The sequence below is a fragment of the Salminus brasiliensis genome, chromosome 13 (assembly GCF_030463535.1).
Source record: "Salminus brasiliensis chromosome 13, fSalBra1.hap2, whole genome shotgun sequence".
NCBI classification, from domain to species: Eukaryota; Metazoa; Chordata; class Actinopteri; order Characiformes; family Bryconidae; genus Salminus; species Salminus brasiliensis.
Window position 1 is genome coordinate 24420712 of NC_132890.1, and position 24367 is coordinate 24445078.

The following is a 24367-nucleotide window of genomic DNA, read 5'->3' on the forward strand; positions in this document are numbered from 1 at the left end:
AACCCCTTGATTTTCCTATTTTTGTGTTTCCCCTGCTTTCACCACACCTGAGTCAGCTAATGAGCTCATCAACCAGACCTTCCTGAGATAAAGGTGGTGTTCACTAAAATGTGAAGGACAGGGGTTCCCCCTTATGGACAGCTGTACACATGCATTTGTTGACAAGCTGAGAGCTACAGAAGCGGCATCTGAAGTAGAGAAGCATGTGGACTGAGGCGGAGGAGGAATATTACAAGATTTTACACAAGTATGCCTTCTCCCTATTATAGTCAAGTCTTCCACCACCATGATTCTAAAATGTGAAGGTAAAATGCTACATATAGGTGCTTTAATGCACCATTTTAATAGTTCATGTACTGAAATGGTTACATCCTTAGTTTGAATGGAAAAAAACTTCCCTGTAATGATTGAGATGGATTGGCTATATTAAAACGCTCCCCTTGTATTGCTTGTGTTTTAGCTCAGCTTTGTAATAAACCACATTTATATGACCTGGTGATCACAGTGTTTCTTTCATGTGTTGTAATATAAAGAATAGAGATGTTCCAATCACCTTATTTGGCCTCCTGACCTGATCAGACTGCCACCACTGGGATAATTCACTGGGAACTGGGACCTGGGATAATTCAGCTTCTAGTTCCGGTTGACGATGACCGTTTACCACCGACGAGCCCTAGAGCACTCTTCCCCTGTGCCCAGCTCTTCTCAACCCACCCGCCACTCCTCACTTGCGCACTACTCTTTGCACTGACAAGGGAAGGGGAGGCTAACCTTGGCCAGCAATGCTAACTGACCGCCCTGTTTACACTTGGCATATGTTGTAAGGTCAAGTAGCGTACGAACACAATCCGCAATTAAGGATTAATTACTTGTTAGCATGGTTTGGTTTTCTAGAGTGCGTGTGTGTGTGTGTGTGTATTAGCCTTAGCATTTGCTAGCTTTTCATATACTTTTGGATTTCATGTTACGTTTTATGATGTTTTCATGTTTCACTGTAAAATAGTTGCAGACTACAGACGGCTCATGTCTGCGGGCTGGGAATAATCCCCGTTATTGGCATCAGAGGCCGCACTGAACACAGCGGTTAAAACAAAGACCTGGAACTGGATCTGGATTAAAATACAAATACACAGTCCATTAAAACATGCCTTTTTCCCCCTCACTGGATCGCACCTGGATCTCTAGTAAAAAGCGCATGACCATTCACACATTTGCAGGACAATAAAAAAACAATACAACATACAGCTTTCGTCAGTTTATTAAGCGTGTGTGGACGGCGATGTCTTCTTTTTACAGCACCTAGCTGAAAGACCAAGCAAGTGAGCAAACCTGATAAATGAAACACTCATGGCTCAGTTAGAAGCTGTAGAGTACGGCTTACTACATTAGCACTAGTCTGGATTGAGAGCCTGATGGGAACTGTCATCTACAAGCATTTTAAGCAGCTTTGACACTAACAGGGTTTCATACACTGGCAGTCAAAAATAATGTCTCAGAGAATTTCATATGCCCTACAGTGACGTTGAGCAGCTGTGGTGGGCTTGTTTTAATGGATCTGTACCTTTTCTTCTGGTGCAGAACCACAAACCATGACTTGATCTGCCAACAAGACAATGAGAGACCCCACGCCGCTAATCCAATGAAGTCATGGAAACACAATCACCAGATTTAAACCCAGTTGAGAGCTTGTGGGACTGTGTTGGGAAATGTGTGGAGAAGAAATACCCAACCACTATAGGAGGTGTGTGGACAGCAATGTGAGGTGCTCATCAAGGCCACACAATATCTTTAGACACAGGGGGCAACGAATGTAAGTGAACGTGTCGAATCATCAGTTGGGGACCTGTCAGTCGTCAGAGATCCTTAAACATTCTTAAAACAGACAAAAGACAAAAATAGATCATTTCATTTTTAACAAAGAATTATAAATAATGGGAATCATAAATATATATTTTTATATTCTAGCAGGGCTGTCTGGGAGTTTTCTAAAAGAAAATCTATGTGACAACTTCTTAAAATTAAGAAAAATAAAGATGAAGACTTATCCCGTTGAATAAAATTAAATAAAATAGGACAGAACAGCTTCTATTAAACAAATACATGCTGATGTCTGTCTCAATATTCCTTAAATTATATGGCAGACCAACATTTCATTATGTTAATTAAAATAATTTGCAATCGATCATACGCATTGTCTCTTTTATTAATTTGTATATGCTAAAATATGTTCCCATATGGGAAAAAAGCTATTAATGAATAGTCAAATCTCTGTTGGGTTCATTGGGTACAGCCCTAATATTTTTTTCCCCCTCATTTGTTCTTGTTGACCTTTTGCATCAGTAATTTAGTATTATAAAACAAACAAAACAAACATACATGCAGCATTTGACTGCCAGTGTATGATTTTTTAAAGTATTTTTTAGTTCAGTGAATAGTATTTTTGTATTTATTTATGATTCAAAGCTTCAATGGTTTATTACTGTTTTTCGGTACGGTATTTCTCTTACCATTTCTCTGAAACAGTCAATTATGACCGCTACTGATTCATTTAAATTATTATTATCAGATGAAGCCAGCAATTATTAATGGAAAGTACCCTATTATTAGTACCCTATTCTTATTATTAGTATTACTTCTATTACTTCCCCCAACATGTGGCCTGCTTCCTGTGTGAACCAGTGTTAAACAACAATAAGACTTAACAGTCATTACCTAAGGCATGGCAACAAATATCATTTCAAACACCAGCCAGTGTCCCATCTGTAGTTTGTATTTCAAGAGCAGAATTGCTTATTTGGACACTATTAATTCAACTTTTTAAAACTTTTTTTTCACTATGATTATATATTTATTATATATTGACAAACGGTTCCTTAATCCGAACCAGTTCCAAACTATCCAATTCCACCAGAATTGAAATACTAAATCCCACAGGCCCCATTAATAGCCTTCAGAACAACACCGGTGAGAAACAGTTCTTAATGGGATTTATCATTCAGATACTATACAGTACTATACACTCAATAGTACAATACAGTCTACATTGAAGTACAATTCCTAAAATATCAACACTGTCAAGAAAAACCTTGCATCTCCAAAATGGTAATTTTACAGTACAGGGAAAACACCCTCATAACTTTCAATGATAGTCAGTGTAAAAAGAGTTTCTAATGAATCATTTTGGAGCATTTCTATTGGTCCATTCATCACAAAACCGGGACACAATGTAAAGAATCAGATACACATTAGGTCAAAAATGAAAATACAAGGTTTTTCAAGTGACAGTTGTTCAGTTGAATCTGCCTGTTCGTACACAGAGCAAAGGGTTAGTAATCACTAGCTCAAATGCAACGATGGCGAGTTAAAGACTGATACAACCGCTACCGTAAGTCAAATCCACAGGACGACCAAGCAGGTGTACACAGCCTTTGGCTTCAAGTGTGAGCAACAAAAGTCTTCTTAAGGTCCAACGACAGTTTAGGCTGAAACTGCAGTTTCAGGAGCTGCCAAAGCAGGGGTTTGTTGGCCGGTATGACCTATGGCTCTTTTTCAATAAAATAAATAAATGCTGTGTTGTAAATGTCATTCTATCACACTCCTGTGGCTCATGTGTGTGTGTGTGTGTGTGGTGTGTGGTGTGTGCAAAGATGTATCTAAGAGGTAGCTGGAGTTTGCTCAGAGATGCAGGTACTCAGCCAGGAAGATGGCCAGGATTTTGGTGAGGTTCTCCACTGTGGGACGGTGCATGTTCTCCTCTGTGTCCTGCAGCGTGTGCCAGAATGAAGGGAACGGTGTGGGGATCACATGGAGAACAGAGACGCCTGCAGGTGAAAAACAACAAATGTACGCATGCTCAAGTATTTGTTCAGGTAGATCAGACTGTGTTGGTGGAGTATTCTCAGTCCAGCAGCAGTGCTGTGTCTGATCCACACATACCATCATAACACACACTACTAACACCACTATATCAGTATCATTGCAGTGCTGATCATGACCCATCACCTAAATACTGCTTGTTCTGTGGTGGTCCTGAGGCATCTTGAACTTGGGTGAAATTAGGCTAACATTAATTTTAAGGAGAATTAGAAGTATAATAGAATTATCCTTAATAATTAATAACATGCTCTTAAAACTTAACCAACATTACACTGAAAATGTGGGAAAAACCCCCCAAAACAAACAAAAAAATAATATTTTTTTAAACAAAAATTTAACAACCCTGAAAGTAGGTGTGTGTGTGTGTGAGTATGTCTCTGCTAGCTGTGGCTCACCCCGATGTAGGAAGGGAATGTGGTCGTCCTGCACTGGGCCCAGGTAAAAGTCCTTCCTGAAGTAGCTCTGCTCTGAGGGGTGAGATGACAGCAGGCCCTGGCGGTGCAGCCTTGTCTCTGAAACAGCAGGAGACAGAGGAAAAAACAGGGAACATGATCATTAAAAATGCACTAAAACAGTGCTGTCAGAGGCAGTCGTGCACGGCTAAACACTGCAGGCTTTAATACTGGCTGAAGATCTGTTCAAGTTGCATTACTTTTACTGGAGATGATTGGCAACTGGTGTAAGAAAATGTACATTTCCTAGATGATTTTTTTTTTAAATTACAAGGTTAGGTAAACTGGACTGGAACTATTATTACTATTACTAAGTTCCAATGGCTCCACATTTATTACCGTTATGCTGCATATAAAATCCTTATACAACTATTACTGTAAGACTGTAAGCACTACACACATTACATGACTGTAAAAAATACTGCAGATGAATACTGGATCAATATATTGGGCAAAAAGCATACATACATGTATTATAAGCATATATATGTAATTAATGAACTCACTTCTATATAAATATACATTCGTGAAAGAAAAAAATTAAATTCAAACCTGCAGCAATAAGGCGGTCAAACCATCGGGCCGTGTTATCAAAATGACTGACGATCAGTGGCTCTGGCCCTCCAAGTAAGTCAAGTAATACAAACAAATCCTGTAAGATAGACAATAGAAGGGTGTTACCTTTTCTTGAAAAAAATTATATATATGTATTTATATATATATATATATATATATATATATATATATATATATATATATATATATATATATACACACACACACACACAACGACCAGCCATAACATCAGGACCACCAGGTAAAAAAACAAAACACTGATAAACTGGTTCAAACAGCATCTGTCAAGGGTTGGATTTATTAGGCTTTAATTTTAGGTTGGAATTCATTCTAAAATTGATTTAATATATGCTTGCAGTAGCAAACAGAGTATTACAATATGAAATCTGCAGATGCACAGACTCACCACTGCCTGCAGTAGCGTAGTATGTGTAGACCCTGGAGGATGGGGTGTGTGGGCCATGAGCTCAGCCAGATGCCGTGACCCGTAGAGGGAGTCTGTATCTGTCCACTCCTCAAACGCCTCCTCTCCATCGAAAAACACAAGTTGCAGCGTCACCACAGACTTCTACAGAGAGTGAGAATGGGAGAGTAAGGGAGGGTGGGGTGGGGTCACAAGCTCTTCATCAGGTATGCACATCCAGTTGTCTGGGTTTTGCTGAATTAAGCCCACAACCTTTCCGGAAGAGTACCAACTATACCACTAGCATACGCACCAAGCAGCCCATCTCTCCCTCTATTCCTACACCTTCAAACACTCTTCCCTTTCAGCTACTCCTGACAATTCCTTCACGGCTGCCCTCTGCACACAACCTCTTAATCTCAATTCAACCAGCAACGTCTTGACAGACTTTGCTACGAACCCCCAACACCTACCTCTACTGTTATAATATATGCTTGCCACTCATACTCGCTCACCTCAGCCACCGATTCTTACCTGAACCTTTTCCTATTGTAAGCTCCAGCAACCTCATCTTCAAACGGCACTGTTAGCTCTATAGCGTAAATATACATTATACATTTGAGTAGAGCCCAATAACCGGCATCAGAGTAGTTCCTGCAATACAATGTGGAACCTCTAGTTTACTGCCTACATCTGCCAAGAACGTCCAATCTTGCCCATCAGCCCATTTACCAATATTCAAAGTTAGCACTTGTACTCCATTACCCTGCTCCTCACACACAAACACAAGGTAAAGAAGGTAAATAATTTGTAAATCCCCACACTGTTGCAGAGGTCACAAAACCTCGATTATGCTCCAAAAAAGATAGATGTAGGGTTAAAACAAGTGTCTGGATAGATCTAGACATACAGGTCACTTTCCCAGGCAAATTAAGTTGTAGTTAGAGATTGCATTTTCCTTTTAATAGAAAATCTACATTCAAAACAATGTGTAGTCCAGGACTAGTCTTCATCCCTGTCTGGGGGAACAGGCCCACTATGCAGTAGAATTACAGTCTTTACAGGGCATTTCTATTGGCTCACTGTATGTAACCCCATAGCTAACAGAAACTGCAGTCGTGGCTTTTTAGTTTTTAAAATGAAATAATGTACAAAAGACTTCTCCCAATTGACCATGGGAACATTCAATCACTACACAGAGAGTAAAATTTCTCTCTTTCTCCCTCTCTCTCTCACACACACACACACACACACACACACACACACACACACACACACACACACACACACACACACACACACACACACACACTCGGGGGGTTTGAGTCAGCAAATCGTGCTTGGAGCTGCAGTGAGGGGCACGCAGCCAGCAGCATCTGAGCCTTCCTCGATTTCACACACTCCCTCCTTTCTCCTTTAACCCTTTTTTTCAAAACCACTACCTTTCCTCCTCCACAAACATGACTTTCACAGGTACAATTACCGCTGTATGAGAATAAGACAGAAACCAGAACCCTAAAATGGTCAAACAGGGAGTCATTTCTCTACAGTAATGGATCAAGCTCCTTTAGATCCCCATTTTACCAATCTGGACCTTTGACAAATATCACCTTTAAACACATTTGAACATCTTTTACCATGAGGAATTATACCATATTAGATTTTTATTAGCTTTACCTAGAGATCTGTTTCACTGCAATCCAGTATGAATCTGCTATATGTGTCGTTTTTACAGTCTGATTGTAATACGTCTATGGGGATTTTAGTCCAGTATGTATCGTCAATTTATATGCAATATATGCATTTTTACAGTCTGGCCATAATATGTCTGTGGTGATTTTATTTCATTATGAATCTGCAGTACGTGTAGCTTTTACTGCCTGACCATAATTCCACAATTATTATAGTCTGACAGTGAAAACTGGGTTTTAATCCAGTATGAATCTGCAGTGTTTGTACAGTGCAACAGCAATTAGTGTGGAGTGATTTTAAAGCAGCATGATCTACAGCAGTGGTCTCCAACCTTCCCTCCTTCTAATTCAAATCTAGAACACCCTATTTAGCCAATCAATGACTTCTGAAGGCATTAGGTGGATCAGGTGATGTGGATTTGGCCAGAATCCAAAGTCTAACTACAAAAAGCGTGGAGTGATTTTAATCCAGCATGATCTACAGCAGTGGTATCCAACCCTTCTTCCTTCTTATCCAAATCTAACCCAAATCTAGCACACCCTATTCAGCCAATCGAGGACTTCTGAAGGTATTAGTTGGATCAGGTGTTGTGGATTTGGGCAGAATCCAAAGTCCAGCTACAATAATTGAGAACTGATTTTAATCCAGTTTGAATATGCAATGTGTGTATTTTTACAGTCTAACCGTGATAAGAGTGTGTGTGTGTGTGTGTGTGTGTGTGTGTGTGTAGTGATGCAGTAGTCATGTAATATTCACATATCTATTCACAATTGATTCTACTTGACTGTTGAGCAGGCAAGCTTATTTTTGGCAGGATTAAGGAAAATATAAACCAACAGAAATGGTCAAAAGCACCACTGTTACCACAGCAGGACAGGCACTAATCCAGCTCCAACACTGCTTAGGATGCTCTGTGATGCCGCGTTCAATCCTGTGGCTCACCTGCTGCTTTAACGCTTTGAGCTCCGTGTCCAGAGCAGAGGCCAACTCCAGCATCATAGCGCAGGGCACGGCCGAGTCGCTGGCCCCAATGAACCCACGCTGCGGGTGTTTGGAGTCACGGGGGAAGATTTTGGAGTCGTGGTGGCAGGCGAGCAGCAGCCGCCGAGGGGCCGAGGGGTCCAGCACTGCCAGTACATTACTGAAGGTCACCGAACCTTTGGGAGTGGGCGACTGGAACGAGTCTTCTTCCATTGTCCAGCCGGCAGAGAGGGACCTCAGCTGGGACAGAATGTGCTGACCAAACAAAAAAAAAAGCAAAACATGTTAAACTAATTCTTTAGTGTTTTGCTCATTCAGAAGATATAAAACTAATATTCTATTAAATTACTTTTTAACAGTTACATAAGGTTTATTGTACGCCAGACCATCTTCCTTTTTATTTAAGGTAACTGTAAGTGTGCTGTACAGTCTTTCAGCATTGACTTATTTTAGATTGCTGTAAGTAATTAAATAAATAATAATTCATCCAATCTGATCGTTTATCAAACCTATCCTGAGATGTAATGCTGTTAGCTGCAGCCTCCTTGGGCTGTTGGAGTAGTTTAAACTACTTCAACACTATTGGTGTGATATTGCACCATCTCAAAATTCTACATATTGAGTCCATTGACTAGACTTCACCTCCTCCGCTGACACAATTACTCCGCTAAAATTACTCTACAACTAGAGACAGATATGTCCTGGTTCATGGAAGTAAGCCTGCAGTGATGTGTATTATACGCAGCAGTGTCTTACCTGTCGTACTGTTTGGCTGCCCGAGGTGCCTGGAACCCTTTCTATCAGCATGGGCCTCAGGTGAGTCTCCCACAGACGAGATCCGTCCACCTGAGCTGCAAGTTTGCGCACCTGTGCCAGGGAGCACTTTCTGGGCTTGTGGGAAAACTGAAAAGAGAGATTAATAATTAATAATGTATGGTGATAACAAATTCATACACTTTTTTATAATGCTGCAGGCGAGGTAAGGGTTTCTTCTGATGACTTCTGCTGACCATGAAGATCATAGTTGAGCAGGTGTCGCTGTACAGTACCATGGTGTACCACCAGTCCAGAGTCTGCAGAACTTTCCTGGAGGTCTTTTGCAGTCAAGGAGGCCTTCTGATTTGCCTTCTCACAAGGTCTACAAGGTATTCCAGACCTTAACTCCTACTACTGAAAAAATGGCTACCTGAAGACAGCTGCTTGGACAAGACTGTGGCTGCTGATTGTTGGGATAATGTTTGAGGAGTCAGACAATGTATAAAGCTTTGCAATTTGCATCACTTGGACTTTCCTAACAATGTTTGTGAAAAAGTCATTGCCATAATTAAGGTACTTAAGGTCTGAGATCTTGGAAAAAGTTCAAATCTATTGCAGTGCTCAAAATTTTGCATGCCACAGTACATACATACAGCATATACAGTAAACACACATGCACATCTTACAGCAAGAACAAAAAGACCCAGAATCAGAAGAACAGGGTCTTCGAGATAATGCTGGATGTACTAAGAAGTTCTACTGAAGTTCTAAAGGGGAACACAGTATCTGAGGTGTTTCTGACCTCTGAAGCCTTTTACTGTACAGAATAGCTCAAGCCTACCAGACACACACATATTCTGCTAGTGACACTACTGTCACACACACACACACACACACACACACAGATGTTTACCTTGTCCTTCAGCAGATCTGTGGTGTGTCTTGGGCTGTTGTCGCTGGACTCAGTGGACAGATACAGTCCAAGCATCAGCGCCACCGCCAGCGCGCAGCAGAGGCACCAAACCAGCGCGCGGCGGGAGCTGGACCTCACCGGACAACTGGACACTCCGTTGCCCGGCAAGGATCTGTGTCTTCGGCTGCTTTTCGACATACTGGAAGTCCTGGAAGCAGCCAGCTATACAGGAACGTGGAGGGAGGGGGAGTGCGGCGAGCCAGCAGGGGGCGCAGCGGAGGAGCGAGCTGAGGACACGTCAGGAATAACTAATAATGGAACGCTCGATTCAATTTACCGAACCGACTCTTTTGTACTCCCCGGTCATGTGATTCAAACGATTTGTGACTCGTAGCTGATATATTACAGTATGACAGTGACTTTACGTCTAAAGTACGAAAACAATAGCTAAATTCATGTTGTCCGAGTTTAAACAGCCGTTGTGTAGATGCTACGAAAACAGTTGTGAAGCAATTCGAGTGATTTGCTGAATCGATTCGTTCACGATTCGGGCGTCACGAGTAGTAACGGATTCTGGTGGCTAGGCTAGCTGCATTCAACCAGCAGGCGCTAGTTAACGAAGTGAACTTCTCTGCCTTTGCTTTTTTGGGGGAGTTTTGCTCAGTTTCAGCCTCAAAACCATCAAATACAACATTTCCATTAGTATTTTAAAGCTTCAGAAATGCCATGCCAGTACTGTTTCATTTAGAAAACTAGTGCTAGCTACACTTCTAAATCCGCAGACGAGTCGGCAACACCACGAAGCTTCGGGTTTATTGTTGTTCTTTTTATTCCTATTCTAAAATATTTAATTTGGGGAATTAAATGACCCATCCTGACGAACATGCAGGTGTTTAAGTAGCTAAATAATCTTTCTCGGAATTAAAATACAAGAAGCAAACTTCTGTCCTCTGGTACATGGGACCTAGCAAGCTATCTAAGCAGCCCTCTCAAAAGGCAACATGGCCAAGATGGGACAAATGGGACACGACCCTACAGAGACTTCATTATCGAGATTTATTAGCTAGTTACATAAAACTGCACAGGTTTGGAACTCGAAACACTATAGCTAATAGCTACATGCTACTCAGGCAATATCAGCACATATCTAGATCTTCATAGGTAGTTAGTTAGTTAGCTATTATCTAGCCAGCGTTTAGCAGTAAGTGCTATAGGCTGTCAGCGCTGCAGCAATGCAGGGGCGCTGTGCAGTAAAGCACACTAGAGGGGCTGACTGCTCCCTTCATCGTAACCAGTCCATGACCCTAACTTAGTTCCCACATGACATGGGCTCTTACTTCTGCTCTGTGCTTTTAAGGCATGCTAAATAACAAATGGCTCGGGGTTTTTTTTTTTTTATATGTAGCTATAGCTGCCTGTGTACTCACTCCACTTTCACCTCACACTGCTGCTGCTGCTTCTGCTGCTGCTGCTTCTGCTGCTTCTGCTTCTGCTCCTGCTGCTGCTTCTGCTGCTTCTGCTGCTGCTTCTGCCCTAAAGAGCATGAGTGTATTTCTCCAGCTTCTCTGTGTTGATCTCTCTTTCCCGGTTCTGTGTTTCCGTATTCAGAGACTCATGTGACTTAGCTACGCCCTTAAAGGAGCAGGCAGCTAAACAGACGGCGATTTACATGGTCACAAGTATCCGGACAGCCCTAAGGTACAGTCATTGCTGAAACAAGAGCAGGTTTTGTAGGTTTCATGCCTCTAATCTCCCTTTCTACCACATCCCAATGGTCTTCTCCTGGATTCTGTTGGATGCGGTGACTCAGTTGTGGGTTCGAATCCCGGGCTCGGCAAGCTGCCACTGTTGGGCCCTTGAGCAAGGCCCTTTACCCTCTCTGCTCCCCGGGCGCTGGAGTTGGCTGCCCACCGCTCTGGGTGTGTGTGTACTCACTGCCCCTAACACATGTGTGTGTGTGAGTGTGTGTTCACTACCAGATGGGTTAAATGCGGAGGACACATTTCGCTGTACAGTCCACACTGTACAGCGACAAATACGTGCACCTTTACCTTTATCCTTTTAGAAGGCCACTGAATTAGATCAAGTAGGCTGTGGCACTCAAGAGATGATAGATTAGTATTAAAAGGCCACACCATTACACCACCTGCACCAGCCTGGACTGTTGAGACAGGGCAGGTTGGGCCCATGGATTCATGCTGTTGGAGCCATACTGTGACCATACCTTCCTATCTGCAGGAATCCAGATTCATTAGATCAGGCTTCGTTCCTTCAGTCCTCAACTGTCCAGTTTCTGTGACCCTGTGCCCACTGCAGCCTCAGCTTCTGGTCTTGGCTGACAGAAGTGGAAGCCGACCCGGTCTTCTGCTGTTGTAGTTAATCTGCCTGAAGGTTGGACGTGTTGTGGATTCTGAGATGCTTTTCTGCTCACCACAGTTGGACAGAAGTCATCAGAGTTACTGTAGCCTTTCTGTTCCTTCAGCTTCAACCAGTCTGGACTTAATTTTATTAGCCAAACTCGTGTATTTTTCAGTAAACAAATGCTCTTAATATTTTATTAGGAAACCAAGTTCCAAACATGTGGAGAGCTATATCCAAAAAAATAATGAGGAACAACATAACCGCCAACTCTCTAGCTCGGTTTTGAAAACAGCAGATCAAATTTATGACTCATAAATTTGTGATTCACTACCCTGAAGGACTTTGGTTAATATTCTCTAAGCTGCGGCTGTCTGCTTTAGGGTCTGCGGGACGGAGAAATGACGGTCTCTCTCAGTAAAGAGACGGATGGAGGATTAAATCTGGAGCCGCAGGGAAAGAAAAACACGTGGTTGGACTCCAGGAACAGTAAATTAGGTTATATATTCATGACATTTTGTCCATTCTGAGCTGAGCAATGTTCATGTTTTAGGTATAAACCACTGCAGTTTCTCACAGCTGTCACATAGGTCTCACATATACACACCAATCAGCCATAACATTAAAACCACCTGCCTAATTTTGTGTCTGTCCTCCTTGTGCTGCCAAAACTGACTCCACAAGCCCTCGGAAGGCGTCCTGTGGTATCTGGCATCAAGACTTCCGCACTTGTGAGGTTGAGCCTCCATGGATTGCAGCAATAAGCCTTGGGGCACCCATGACCCTGTCACTGGTTCGCCGGTCGTCCTTCCTTGGAGCACTTTTGGTAAGTACTGACCACTGCATATTGAGAACACCCCACAAGACCTGCCTGATGTTTTGGAGGTGTTTTCTGACCCAGTCGCCTAGATATCAGAATCTGGCTCTTGTCAAAGGGTCAAGATTCATATGCTTGCCCATTTTCCTGCTTTTAACACATCACCTGACACAAAAACTGACTGTTCGTTACCTACTATACCCTCCCCTGACAGGCGCCATTGTAGCGAGATATTCAGTGTTATTTATTTTACCTGCCAGAGGTTTTTTTTAATGTTATGGCAATCTCACATTCCATTAAGTGTCTCATTATAATGTTATGTCCACATTAGACAACAGGGACAGATCAAAATAAAGTGTGTAACTGTTTCAATATAATCCAGCATCTGAGTGCATCCAATCGGAGTGCTATCCAGTGTGGACCAGAGGATGATAGGCTCCGGTTTTGGTTCCTCTGGCTCACTCAGGCCCAGATTTCTGTCAAGCTACTTTGCGAGAGACCAGTTGTGCTGTGGCATTGCCGGGGATCGAACTGGCACTCTTCTGATGATGGGGCCAATGCTGAGATCTAAATACATTGAAATTATAGTTGCAGGGGGCGAGTACACACCCACCCTTACATTGTACTGTGTAGAAGGTTCAGGCACAAAAGCACATCATTTAAAAGCAAGAGCTCTAGAGTAAAAGCTGTGGAGCTCCAGATCTCATTAGAACAGATGTTAGACGCCCCCAACGTTGAATTCCACCTGATTTAACATCATTAAGCACTGATTTACCAAACCAGGTGTTGGATGATAGCCATACATGATGAACATACACACACACACAATGCTCATTCAGATTTTTTTTCATTTTATTATAATATATATTTTTTTATAAAATAATGAAAACATAATTTACACTTATTAAATGTACACTCATTGATACATAAGGTTCTCATGAGAAACTGAAGGATTGATCAGTTGTCAACAGCTTCATGCACAGAGCAATAAGCATTAAAAAACAACAACAAAGAAATAATAAAATCAGCATCATACAAAAGAGCCGAAATCAAACAGGTGATGTAATGATGGAAAAAAAAATCTGAAAAATGTATACTTTTACACCAAAAAATGATTGATGGTTTTCCAAAAAAAATCTAAAGAAAGGAAAAACAAATCAAAATAAATAATCAATTTTTACACATAAAACACAGCTAGTTTTACAGGCTGACTATAGTTGTCTGATTTTTTTCATGTGCACCACAGATTCACATGTAATATCACTCATATTTAGCTTAAAAGAGAAAGTAAAGACCAAACATGATCGATTAAAGACACCGCCACCCTTCAGCTAACAGACCTAAATAATTAAGACAACTGATGGTGCATAATTACCACAGAAGCACACAGAGCTTTGCAAGAGGCCGCAAGAGAGAGTGCGTGATTGTGTATATATATATGTGTGTGTGTGTGTGTGTGTGTGTGTGTGTGTGTGTGGGGGGAAGCTCTAGTTTAAGTGACAGACACAAATTGTGGGCATAGTTCAACACTGAGGAACTGATGATGGTGTTTGGAGAGGAAGAAGCAGGCAGACCAGGATAGAGTATAAAGGGAAATTCCACCAATGTTTTAATCTTTTAAAATTCAGAATATACAGAAATAACCAGTAAAGATGTAAATGGAGTCATTCTGAGTGGTTTGGTGTGAAATGGGTCATTTACAATCGTAGTGAATGAAACCAGGGCTCCCTCTAGAGTTGGGGGAGTGTAATTCACTTTTACTCCACTGTAGTAAATACAAATCCCGCTTTGAACGCCCCCTCATGGGATAGCTGCACATGTGCAATTTGTTAAGAGGCTGGGAGATTCATAACTGGGTGATTCATAACATAAATATGACTACTGTGAGAGTCTTCTGCAGCTCCACCAAAGTTTCATAGTGCAGTAATAGTGTTTTGACCCAGAGTGGCAATGGTCGAGACACTTTTCTCCCTATCACAGTCAGTGGAGCATCTACAATATTCTGATTCTGCTGTTTTAAGGTGAAATTGCTGCAGAATGTTGCTTTAACAACTCTAATAAAATCTCCCTCGTCAAGTTATTATATGCTGTCATGACCCTTGGTCGTGATTTTTCTTTGCTGTATCTGCTGCTGCTGTTTTTCTAGCATTGTGCAGTACTGTGATTGGCCACTGCGGGGGTCTTTTTGACAGTAAATACATACTGGTTCATGTGATTACACAGTGTCTGCATGTCTCAGGAGACAGCCCATTGGCTTTCAGCCTGACCCAGGATGAGGTTATAACAATGATAGAATTATAAATACTCAGTTTAATGCTTGAGACACTGTTTTCTGATAGTTTAAGACTTAGAAGACTTATCACTTATTTAGCATCAACATCACATATAACAACTGACTAGACCTCTGGTTCCTGTTGCCACCACTGTGAAGAAATCAGAGTCTGTAATTTTCCCTACAACCAACCATTTCACACCAAACCACTCTGAACAGCTTCACATCTCAACCACTGAATTATACAGGAATTTTGAAAATTGGTTGAATTTCCTTTTAAGACAATAGGCAATAACGCAGCACATGAAGCATAATTCTGCATTTGTAGGTTTCTTCTGTATTATTTGTAGGTTTTTTACAGTCTTAAAAAATAAAGATTCCAGAACAGGTTCTGCCACAGATGATCCAGCTTTTAGTCCCCTAAGGAACCTTTCAGTGCAAGGTTCTATAAAGAACCATGGTTGTAAATGAGACATTAATGCGAAGAACCTTCCACATAATATAGAGGTTCTAGTTTTTATTCCCCCAGGACTGTATATCCAAGCCAAAAACCATTTAGGAAACTTAATTGATGATTTTTTTAACAAAAAAAAGCCTCTTAGGATGAGCACAGACACATCTGCTGATCAGTGTTACCTTTTGTTTTTTTATTTTTATTATTTTTATATTCAACTGTCCCTCTCCAGTATAAAAGCTAGGAGATCTGACCATGCTAGCTAGGTGTGGGTATCATCTCAGACCAGCTTAGCGAAGTTCCTTTGAGAATATAAAACGTGCGCCGTCCTCTGGCCGACACATAAATAAATAGAATAAATAGTTCGGGCCGTTGAGAGGGCATCACCGTGGGTCCTGAGAGATGAGATGAAGTTTTCCAGTTCGACCAGATTAAAGGGACAGTCAGGGTTGATATTGGGCCTTCGCTTCCCTCTGACTGGTGTTAAGGCGGAACCTACACAACTCTATGAGCTTTTGGGTACATCAGAAATGACCTGACACTTATTTTGTATCTACGCTCATTGGCCACTTTATCAGAAACACCTTATAGGAGCACTGTAGGTTTACAACCGACTGTAGCCCAACCGGCAATATCAACCTCTGACCTTCTTCCTAATTCATCTATGGAAAGAGAACATTGTAAACTCTTGAAGTAGAATCAAATGGTTCTTTGCATGATGCCATAGAAGACCTATCTTTGGTTCTATAAAGCAGTGGTTCCCAAACCCTGGGCCCCAACTCATGCCATGTCATGAGGCTTCTTGCTCTAATACACTTGCTTCAACTTGGGAAGGGCTTGTTAATTGAGCTGATTAGCTGGATCAGGTGTGCTGGGAGCAGGTTTATCACCAAAATGTGCAGGTGAAGGTCCTTCAGGTTCTTCTGACATATCCTGACTCTCAGCTATTACCAATTGGGTTCTTAAGGGAACCAAAGGTGGTTCTTCCAGGGCATTTATATGGTGGGACAACTTCACTCTAGTAAGGTGGACCTACAAGATAGAGGTTTCTAAGAAAGTGGCCAGTGATCGTTTTCATCCAGTGACTGCATCCTCATCAATTGCTCTAGGAGAGGCTTCCTGATCTCAAGAATCACAACGGCTCACCAGTCTTAGCACAGCGCCCGGGATTTTAAAAATAGTGTAGATGATCTGCCCTATCCCCCCCCACCCCAAAACAGCAATTTCTGCCAACAGTCATGTCACCTAAAAAACCTAAACCAAGTTAAATAGAAAAATAGATTCTGTGTGGAACGCACCCTTCCCAACAAGAGGGTGCGCTAGAGTCATAGTGTCCGTTTTTGCATACAGATAAACAGTGTCTAGATTCGACAGAACAGCCACCCTCTGTTTCAGTACCGTTTTTAACATGCTCTTGCTAACCTCGCCTTACCAGACGGAGGTGTGTAGCTTCTGGTGGTGTGCAGCCATGTAAACGTTGAGGATGACTGTGTGTGCAGCGGTGGTATTAGTACTTTAGCTTAAACAGTCTTTAGAACACACACTTATACGCCAAGGCTGTGTTTTTGATGGCATTTGGGTTTTATTGAACATGAATTGATGCAAAGAGAGTCCCTAAAATATGAAGATAAAAAAAAATTACAGACATAAGTCTCTCCCTCGAATTAAAACATTCCAGGATTGCTAAATTGAGGGAACGATTTGTTACATTGAAGGAATGATTTATTACTTTGAGGGAATGATTTATTAAACTGAGAGAACAGATTGTTAAATGAGTGAATTATTTATTACATTGAGAAAACGGATTGTTAAATTTAAGGGAATGGATTGCTAAATTGAGGGAAGAAATTGCTAAGTTGAGGCAAAGATGTATTACACTGAGAGAACAGAATGCTAAATTGAGGGAACGACTTATGAAATGTAGGGAACAGATTGTTAAATCGTGGATATGATATTACGAATACGATATTAAGAGAATGAACTGTTAAAGAATTATAAAATTAAGGGAACAATTTATTAAACTGAGAGCACGATTTATTACACTGAGGGAATGATTTATTAAATGGAGGGAATGGTTGTGGGTACGATTTATAACATTAAGATTGTTAAAGATTTATTAAATTAAAGGAACAATTTATTAAAGTGAGGAAACAAATTGTTACATTTGAGGGAATGGATTGCTACATCGAGGGAACGATGTATTACACAGAGAATAGATTAAACCGAGGACTATGTTTTATTAAATTGAGGTAAAGACATAATCATAAACTTTTTTTTTTATATACCTTGATATTTTAGGGGCTCCATAGACTTGCAAATCTACATCCAGCACTGTTGATGGAATGGTCTGATGTTTTCAGGAAGAGGGCCCAACGAGCCGTGACAAGGCTAGCTTTAGTTAGCTAATGTCTGAGCAAAGCTTGAGCTTAATATATGTAAACTTTGTTAATAATTGCTTAGCCAGGTTTTAGCCTTTCTTTCCTCGTTGTTGTTAGCCGTGTTGCGCTTAGCTTGGTTACTAACAGGCGTACAGAACAGTTAATAGTCTGTCAGGTCCATCAGATGTAGTAGTTTGCTACTAAATGTAGTTTTATACTTCGTGGTTTTAAGTATTTTATTGCTTTGCATTCTGGGTTCAAAAAGGCAATTGTGTCTTTTTTTACAAATGACTCCTGGGCAGATGTTCTGCTGCTGAACTCACCATGCATGTTGACCCTCATTACCTCTGGAAGATTCCATCTAACCACCTTTGCTTGGGCTAATACAGGAGTTGGTAACTTAATGAGGGTCTGCTAAAACAGTACTGCAACAGAGGGCTAGAGTTTACACACAGTGCTATGCCAAAGAATACACCAGAGGGGGAAAAATGCCATTTCCTGTTCCATGGCCCGGCCACTTCACGGCTGAAATGTGACCATACACACGCACACACATACGCGCGCAAGGCTAACACACACATTCACGCCAACAACCAAAACGTCTCGAGAACAGCATCACAGTTCTAGTTAGAGCGATTGCTAGAATTGGTCGTGTCTTTTACAGTAAACTGTTTGACAGTAGTGGCGGTGGCGCTTTGAGTCGAGATGGATGACTGAACAGTTTTGTGCAATGGCGTCTGTTTTACTCTGCAGAAGTCTGGAACCACACGTCCTCATGAGTCCTCGTCGCTGATATATGTACACAGGTGCGGATGGAGATACTGGTATGAAGAACAGTCCAAAGTACTGACAGTATCTGTCCATAATCATTAACCACAGCACATTAGTTAAGGATTTAGCACTGGCAAGGTAGACAACAGCACTGCCATAGTAGAGTCTGCAGTACAGTATGATGTACTAGCTGAGCTATGACCATCCGTACGCTCTCGGAGCAAAGTGTACAAAGTTTCTTGTGACTAAAGCACACCAGCAGTCAACATCTGAATGTGTTAAAAACGTTAAATTACAACAGTTGAGTATTCCATGTACCTTCACCGAGTAACGCTAGAGTCCTTTCATATCTTCTACACACACATATATATATATCCTTATCTGCGAGTCAGTCCGTATGAATTGTACCAAACTTCAAAACTACAGTACCGTTATTTCCTCTGGCACGCTCCACAGTGCTGCATGCTGGGAAATGTAGTCTCAAAACAGGACCAATCCTCGATCCAATCTCTCACTCTATTTAGTTTTTTTTTTTGGCTGTAGAGCTGAATGTACAGTAATAGGCCTCTCTGAATGTTAATGTCTCTCAGTTTGACTGGCTCAAGTTTGGTGTCCTCTGAGCTTTGAGTTTTAAGACTTGTCCATTACAAAAATAGCAATAAAAGGAATAGTCAGAAATTTGGGGAGGGGGTAGCTCAGAAGGGAATGTGTTCATGGTGGTCCCTCAAGCAAGGAAGGAATTTGCTCTTTTTCCACACAGGGCTTTGGGGTGATTCTGTCAAAAAAAAAAAAAACATATGTCCACATTTCTACCTTTTCCAGTTTTCCAGACCTCGAGCCCCAGCTCATCTTTCTTTCTCGCTCAGCATTCGTTCCTTCTTGTTCTGCTTTACTCTTTATCTTTTCGCTCCTCAGTCTCGGGTGTCCGGTTGGAGAGGAGGGGGAGGAGATGAAGGTCAGTGTGAGCTTTTGTGTTTTATTTTGAGCAGCTGGTACTAAATTATACCACAGTAGCGAAGGGACAGGCACAGGTTTAGCACGCGCCGATGTCCTCCACAAGCCCCGTCCCCAGCGATTGCCTTCTTTACGAGCCTTCTCCCCACAAACCGAGCAAGGGATAGAGGGATAGAGGTCACTTTCTGTCTGAGGTGTTGGAGGAGAGCAGCTGGCTGAACTTGCGGAGCTGCTCGCTGGCTGAGAGGGACTCCTCCTGCAGCCGCTGATTGTTCTGCCTCAGGTGAGCCATCTCAGCCAACAAAGCCACCTTGTCCTGTTTCTCCTGAGAAGGACATGATGGGGGAAAAAGAGGTTATACTCATAAGCTACAATTATGACTATCTCTGCACATTCACACTGTGCAAGTACTGAATTGTGAGTACTTATTGAAAACCGTCCTTAACTGGTAACAAAATAGTACAGAAGAAGGAGGAGGAGAAGGAGGCAACTGGCTTATTGTGTTTCTAACAGCCATCCCTAGTGTTAAGATAGCGTACAGTGAATATGGGGAGACTACATGTGGTCACTGCACTGCACTTACCTTCTCCAGGTCAGTATTGAGCTGCTTTAGCATCACCTCCAGATGATACAGCCGACCGGACAGGTCATTTGGAAGTTCATCACTAATAAACAAAATGAACAACGTTAAATGCACTGTATGGGCTACTCTTATAGAAATCTGTTCGTGAGGTCAGGATGTTGCATGGTCAGCATCCCAATTCATCCTCCAACTCATTCCAAAAGTATTGGATAGAGCACCCTCATTCCAGAAAGCACAGTCTCACTGCTATATATATGTGCCCTGTTTGTTTGCGTACCTGCTGAAGGTGGGCGTGGTGCGAGGTGTTTGGGGTGTGTGGAAGTGAACTGGGCTTATAACAGGTCTCAGCTCAGCAACATGAGGCTCAGTCAGCGAGAAGAGGGAAACTGCTCTTTGCACTGTTAATAGACACACACACACACACACACACACACACATACACAGGTTAAACAAAAGATTAAATACTACAAGCAGTCTCAGGGTCTAGCATCCCTAAGAATGGTTGCCTGAATTGTTGCTGTGTACCTAAGCTTGGGGCCTCTGTCTGGACTCGAGGCTCAGGATCAGGGGTCAGCTCGGGCCCAAAACACCCTTCTGTGGTTGTGGAGGACAGAACAAAGATGAGTCTCTGTGTTCGTGTGTTTTGTTTTTTGCACATTTTCAGGACAGATAGGAGAAAACTGAGAAAACAGAGCTGACAACTGGGCCATGGACACTAATGTTCAGATCTACATACAGCCTCAGCATCAGGTCCCATCTCAGTGATACAGCAATAAGAAACATTGTGATTGACAGAGTAAATGCCACACCTTGTGATCATAATCATGAATTGTCCCCAACTGTAGAAATATGTAGTGCATCAGTATAAAAATTAGTGTGAAAAAGTTCTCTGAATCAGAACTCTGCTGGTTTCACAGTTTGGGGTAAAATTCCACCCCTCCCCAAAAAAAGAGATTCTGACTGGTTCTGCCTATAAGTTCTTAAGATTCTCTGTTGTCCCGCCTCTCAGCTAAAAGAGAGACTCTGATTGGTTCTGCCTCTGAGAATTTGGGAATTTGACTCTCTACCTGTGCCTATTGCTCAGTGTCAGTGCATGATTTGGGGGGCGGGTCTATCTTTCTGTGTGCGTCTCTCTCCCTTTCTCTCTTACACACTCTGTCTGGTCCTCACCCTCATATGCCTTGGCCGCGTTGACTAGGCTGGACCACTCCAAGCCGGTGGCAGTGTCAGGAAGAGGCATGAGGCCTGGGTCCAGTCTCCTCAACGGGGGCACCTTATCCCTCACCTCAGTCAGGGACAGCTCAGACGCAGACAATGGCACTGGGACACACACACAGACACAAACAAACAAACACAATAGTGAGTTACATAGAAACAATGGTTTAAAGAGAGCAGTTTACATCATGCTAATTGGTGGATATAAGCCTTCATTACTTGTTAGCTATATTAGCCTGGTAGCTCCGGTACAGAACTCCAGAAGCGAACTTTAGGTGTTAACCCCAGTACACTGCCCAGATAACCTCTACAGCTATGAACACATGGTATCTCTGCCGTTCCTCCATGTTAAACTGCACAGAAATAGGCACTAGTCCGGAACACAGGACCCTCTTCCTGTATTTACTGTCTTGCTCCCGCCCCAGACAGATCTGACCAATAAGAAAAGAGAACGTTCTCATGTTTGACTGCAGTCCAGAACACGTGACTCCTACCTTTCTTACTGGTCAGCAGGGCTCCGTGGTTGGTGCTGTGTGCGTGGCGGCGGGTGGGCAGCGTGCAGGTGAAGAGCAGGTCACCGGGCGGGGTCTGCCCATCAAACAGCGGTGTGCTGGCGTAACTGGCATCTCTCCGTCCACTACACAAACTTTCATCAGAGAAGGTCCGCTGCAGGGTCCTCCGAGGAGACTACAGCACACACACACACACGCAACAGTGCCAGAATAAGTGTGCAGTTCTTTAAATATCGTTTTGTTTGGTGTCCTGTCTGCCTGATTCTAGTGTTTGTGTGTACGTCTGCGAGTGTGTGAGAGTTTTACTGTGAGTGAACCCAACCCCCCTTTTTCTCTTTCTCTGTTGTGTCTTTATGGAGTTACATGAAACATTTAGGCTACGTTCACACTGCGGGGAAAGTGGCCCAAATCCGATTTTCTCACCAAATCCTATGTTTTTTTTAAAGTCTATTCACATCTTTTTAATGTGATGTAGTTGATATTCGTCTGAACGGCCCACGCAAATTTTTGCGTGGGTTTGTACATGTGTTGTTACTGGGACCCAAATTGGGCTTCCCAAATAGGCCACATCATTATAGTCCACCTTAATCTCACATGGGTCCAACCTAGGCCCAATGTGCAGTGTACAACTCTGATGGGGCCCATGTTTAACTCCTTCTGGTCCCATCACTGACCCTGGTGGGCATCCATTTGTGGGGCCAACGTGGAAGCTGAGGACTTCTGGTTCCCAGTTGGGCTACCCATACACGCTTTTGGCTTTCCAGTATTTTGAAGTATTCTAAAATGTTTGGTTTGGGATTTGTCTAAAAAAGTGTTATTAAATATAGTTTGTTTGGTTCAAAAAATAGTCAGCTTTTCCAGACGTCTCCAAACCGTGTGCGAGTGTGTGTGTATATGCACTCACAGAATCCTGCTGTGGTGTCTCGGTGGTTGGATTGTCCATGATGATGAGTTTTTTCAGGTCGTCCTCGATGGTGCTCTTGTGCGGGGGGCGGCGTGGGGAGCGCAGGTCCCTCAGCGATGCTCTGAGACGTGGCTGCCCAAAAACGTTCTTACTGTTCTGATCTACCTGCCTGCACACACACACATTCATGCTTACAGCAACAAAGACAAAACAGGGCTCAAAATGTGTGCAGTGTTTTATTCATTTTTTACAAACAAAATTATTTTGGTCAAACAATAACGCACGCTATTACCCACGTTTCATCAAGGGTACACGGCCATGGCCGCTCTGGGCCGAAGTCTGATACTGCACTACGGAATTTAGGAGAATCTGCAAGGGACCTCTCTCCAGAACTGCATGTCGTTACATAACGCTGAGTCATATTTCTTCGTAAAGTCCTGTAATGTTACTCTATGGCCTCAGTCCACATGCTTCTCTCACTTCAGATGTTGCTCAGCTTGTCAACAAAAGCATGTGTTGAGCTATTTACACTCCGCAAACAAAGAGGTGGTGTAAATTAAGTGGCCGGTCTGCACACACACACACACACACACACACACACACACACACACACACACACACACACACACACACACACACTCAGACATACTTGCTGCCGCTGCTGCTGTCCGCGCTGCTGGAGGTAGAAGTGAGGGTGGCGGGCTCTTCCTGGTGCCATGCGCTCGCCTTGCTTTTCCCATAGAAGGACTTGGGGGCGGAGGTGGAGAGCTGGGCGGAGCCTGAAGTGGGTGTGGCTGTGGAGGCTCTAAATGGTCTGGGCTTTTCAGCCACAGCAGGGGACTTGTAGCCCTGTGGGGTGTAGCAGGCTCTACACAAACAGACACACACACACACAGACAGACACACACATAAATATGCATATATTTGCCAGCTGGTCACAGGATTCAAAGCCCAAATCTTCAAAGCTTAAATAATCTCAGCAGGCTTAAACAGTTCACACACTACCGCTGCACATCATAACACAGCAAATCAACGGTGCACTCAATGCACAGCGGCACTGCCGGACTAACACAGCTTTGTAAATGCAATCCCATGCAATACTACGTCCAGCACACACAAAAACACACCGCAACAGTCATTCATGAAATCTAGCCTGCTTATCTAAGGTCAGTTTGCCCACCCGCCCACACTCACCGTATTTCTCTATTTGTATCCATGTTCCTGATTTTGCTGAGTGTGCATGTAGGTGTGGATGCCCACAAGTGTGCTGGTCTGTGGAAAGTGTGTTATGTCCTGTGCAGATGGATTCCTAACTGCAGACTGATGACCTGAGCTTAAGTGTTGTCTGAAACACTACCAATCCTTTAATCCTCAACAGTGGGGCCTGAAAGTACCCTTCATCTGTGTATGTAAATGTGTGTGTGTGTGTGTGTGTGTGTAGGATTCTGCCATTTCTGAAAACTGAATAAATGCATGTCAATCAGTACTTTTATGTGTAGA

General features: G+C 42.6%; 2 protein-coding genes across 5 annotated transcripts in view; both read right to left on the bottom strand.

Annotated features, from left to right (window-relative positions):
- Positions 1-1254: 1254 nt before the first annotated feature.
- qpctla (glutaminyl-peptide cyclotransferase-like a) lies at positions 1255-11242 on the bottom strand. The gene is made up of 7 exons (XM_072695663.1): positions 9650-11242; positions 8737-8883; positions 7942-8235; positions 5311-5472; positions 4881-4980; positions 4272-4388; positions 1255-3821 (listed from the first exon to the last, which is right to left on the bottom strand). The coding sequence occupies exons 1-7, from the start codon at positions 9845-9847 to the stop codon at positions 3676-3678; spliced, it is 1164 nt and encodes a 387-aa protein (XP_072551764.1). The 5' UTR covers positions 9848-11242; the 3' UTR covers positions 1255-3675.
- Positions 11243-13658: 2416 nt separating this feature from the next.
- Positions 13659-24367, bottom strand: part of sipa1l3 (signal-induced proliferation-associated 1 like 3) — a 120202-nt gene continuing 109493 nt past the window's right edge. The window contains exons 16-23 of one of the 4 annotated variants that reach the window (XM_072695538.1): positions 23517-23735; positions 22868-23036; positions 21946-22138; positions 21407-21556; positions 20762-20830; positions 20514-20634; positions 20237-20318; positions 13659-19978 (exon numbers count right to left, since the gene is read on the bottom strand). In XM_072695538.1, coding sequence (XP_072551639.1) covers positions 19832-19978; positions 20237-20318; positions 20514-20634; positions 20762-20830; positions 21407-21556; positions 21946-22138; positions 22868-23036; positions 23517-23735 — 1150 coding nt within the window. In that variant the 3' untranslated portion in view covers positions 13659-19831. Of the gene's footprint in view, positions 19979-20236; positions 20319-20513; positions 20635-20761; positions 20831-21406; positions 21557-21945; positions 22139-22867; positions 23058-23516; positions 23736-24367 lie in introns of all 4 variants that reach the window. The other 3 variants (XM_072695537.1, XM_072695540.1, XM_072695539.1) reach the window with 3 other exon arrangements.

What these genes read in the sequence shown, in the direction of transcription:
- qpctla (XM_072695663.1), bottom strand. Translation starts at nt 9,847, where the DNA reads ATGTCGAAAAGCAGCCGAAGACACAGATCCTTGCCGGGCAACGGAGTG. An exon ending in GCAGCCAAACAGTACGACAG is followed by an intron (nt 8,236 to 8,736) that starts GTAAGACACTGC and finishes TTGTTTGGTCAG; the next exon opens with CACATTCTGTCCCAGCTGAG. An exon ending in TGACCGCCTTATTGCTGCAG is followed by an intron (nt 4,389 to 4,880) that starts GTTTGAATTTAA and finishes CTGCTGTTTCAG; the next exon opens with AGACAAGGCTGCACCGCCAG.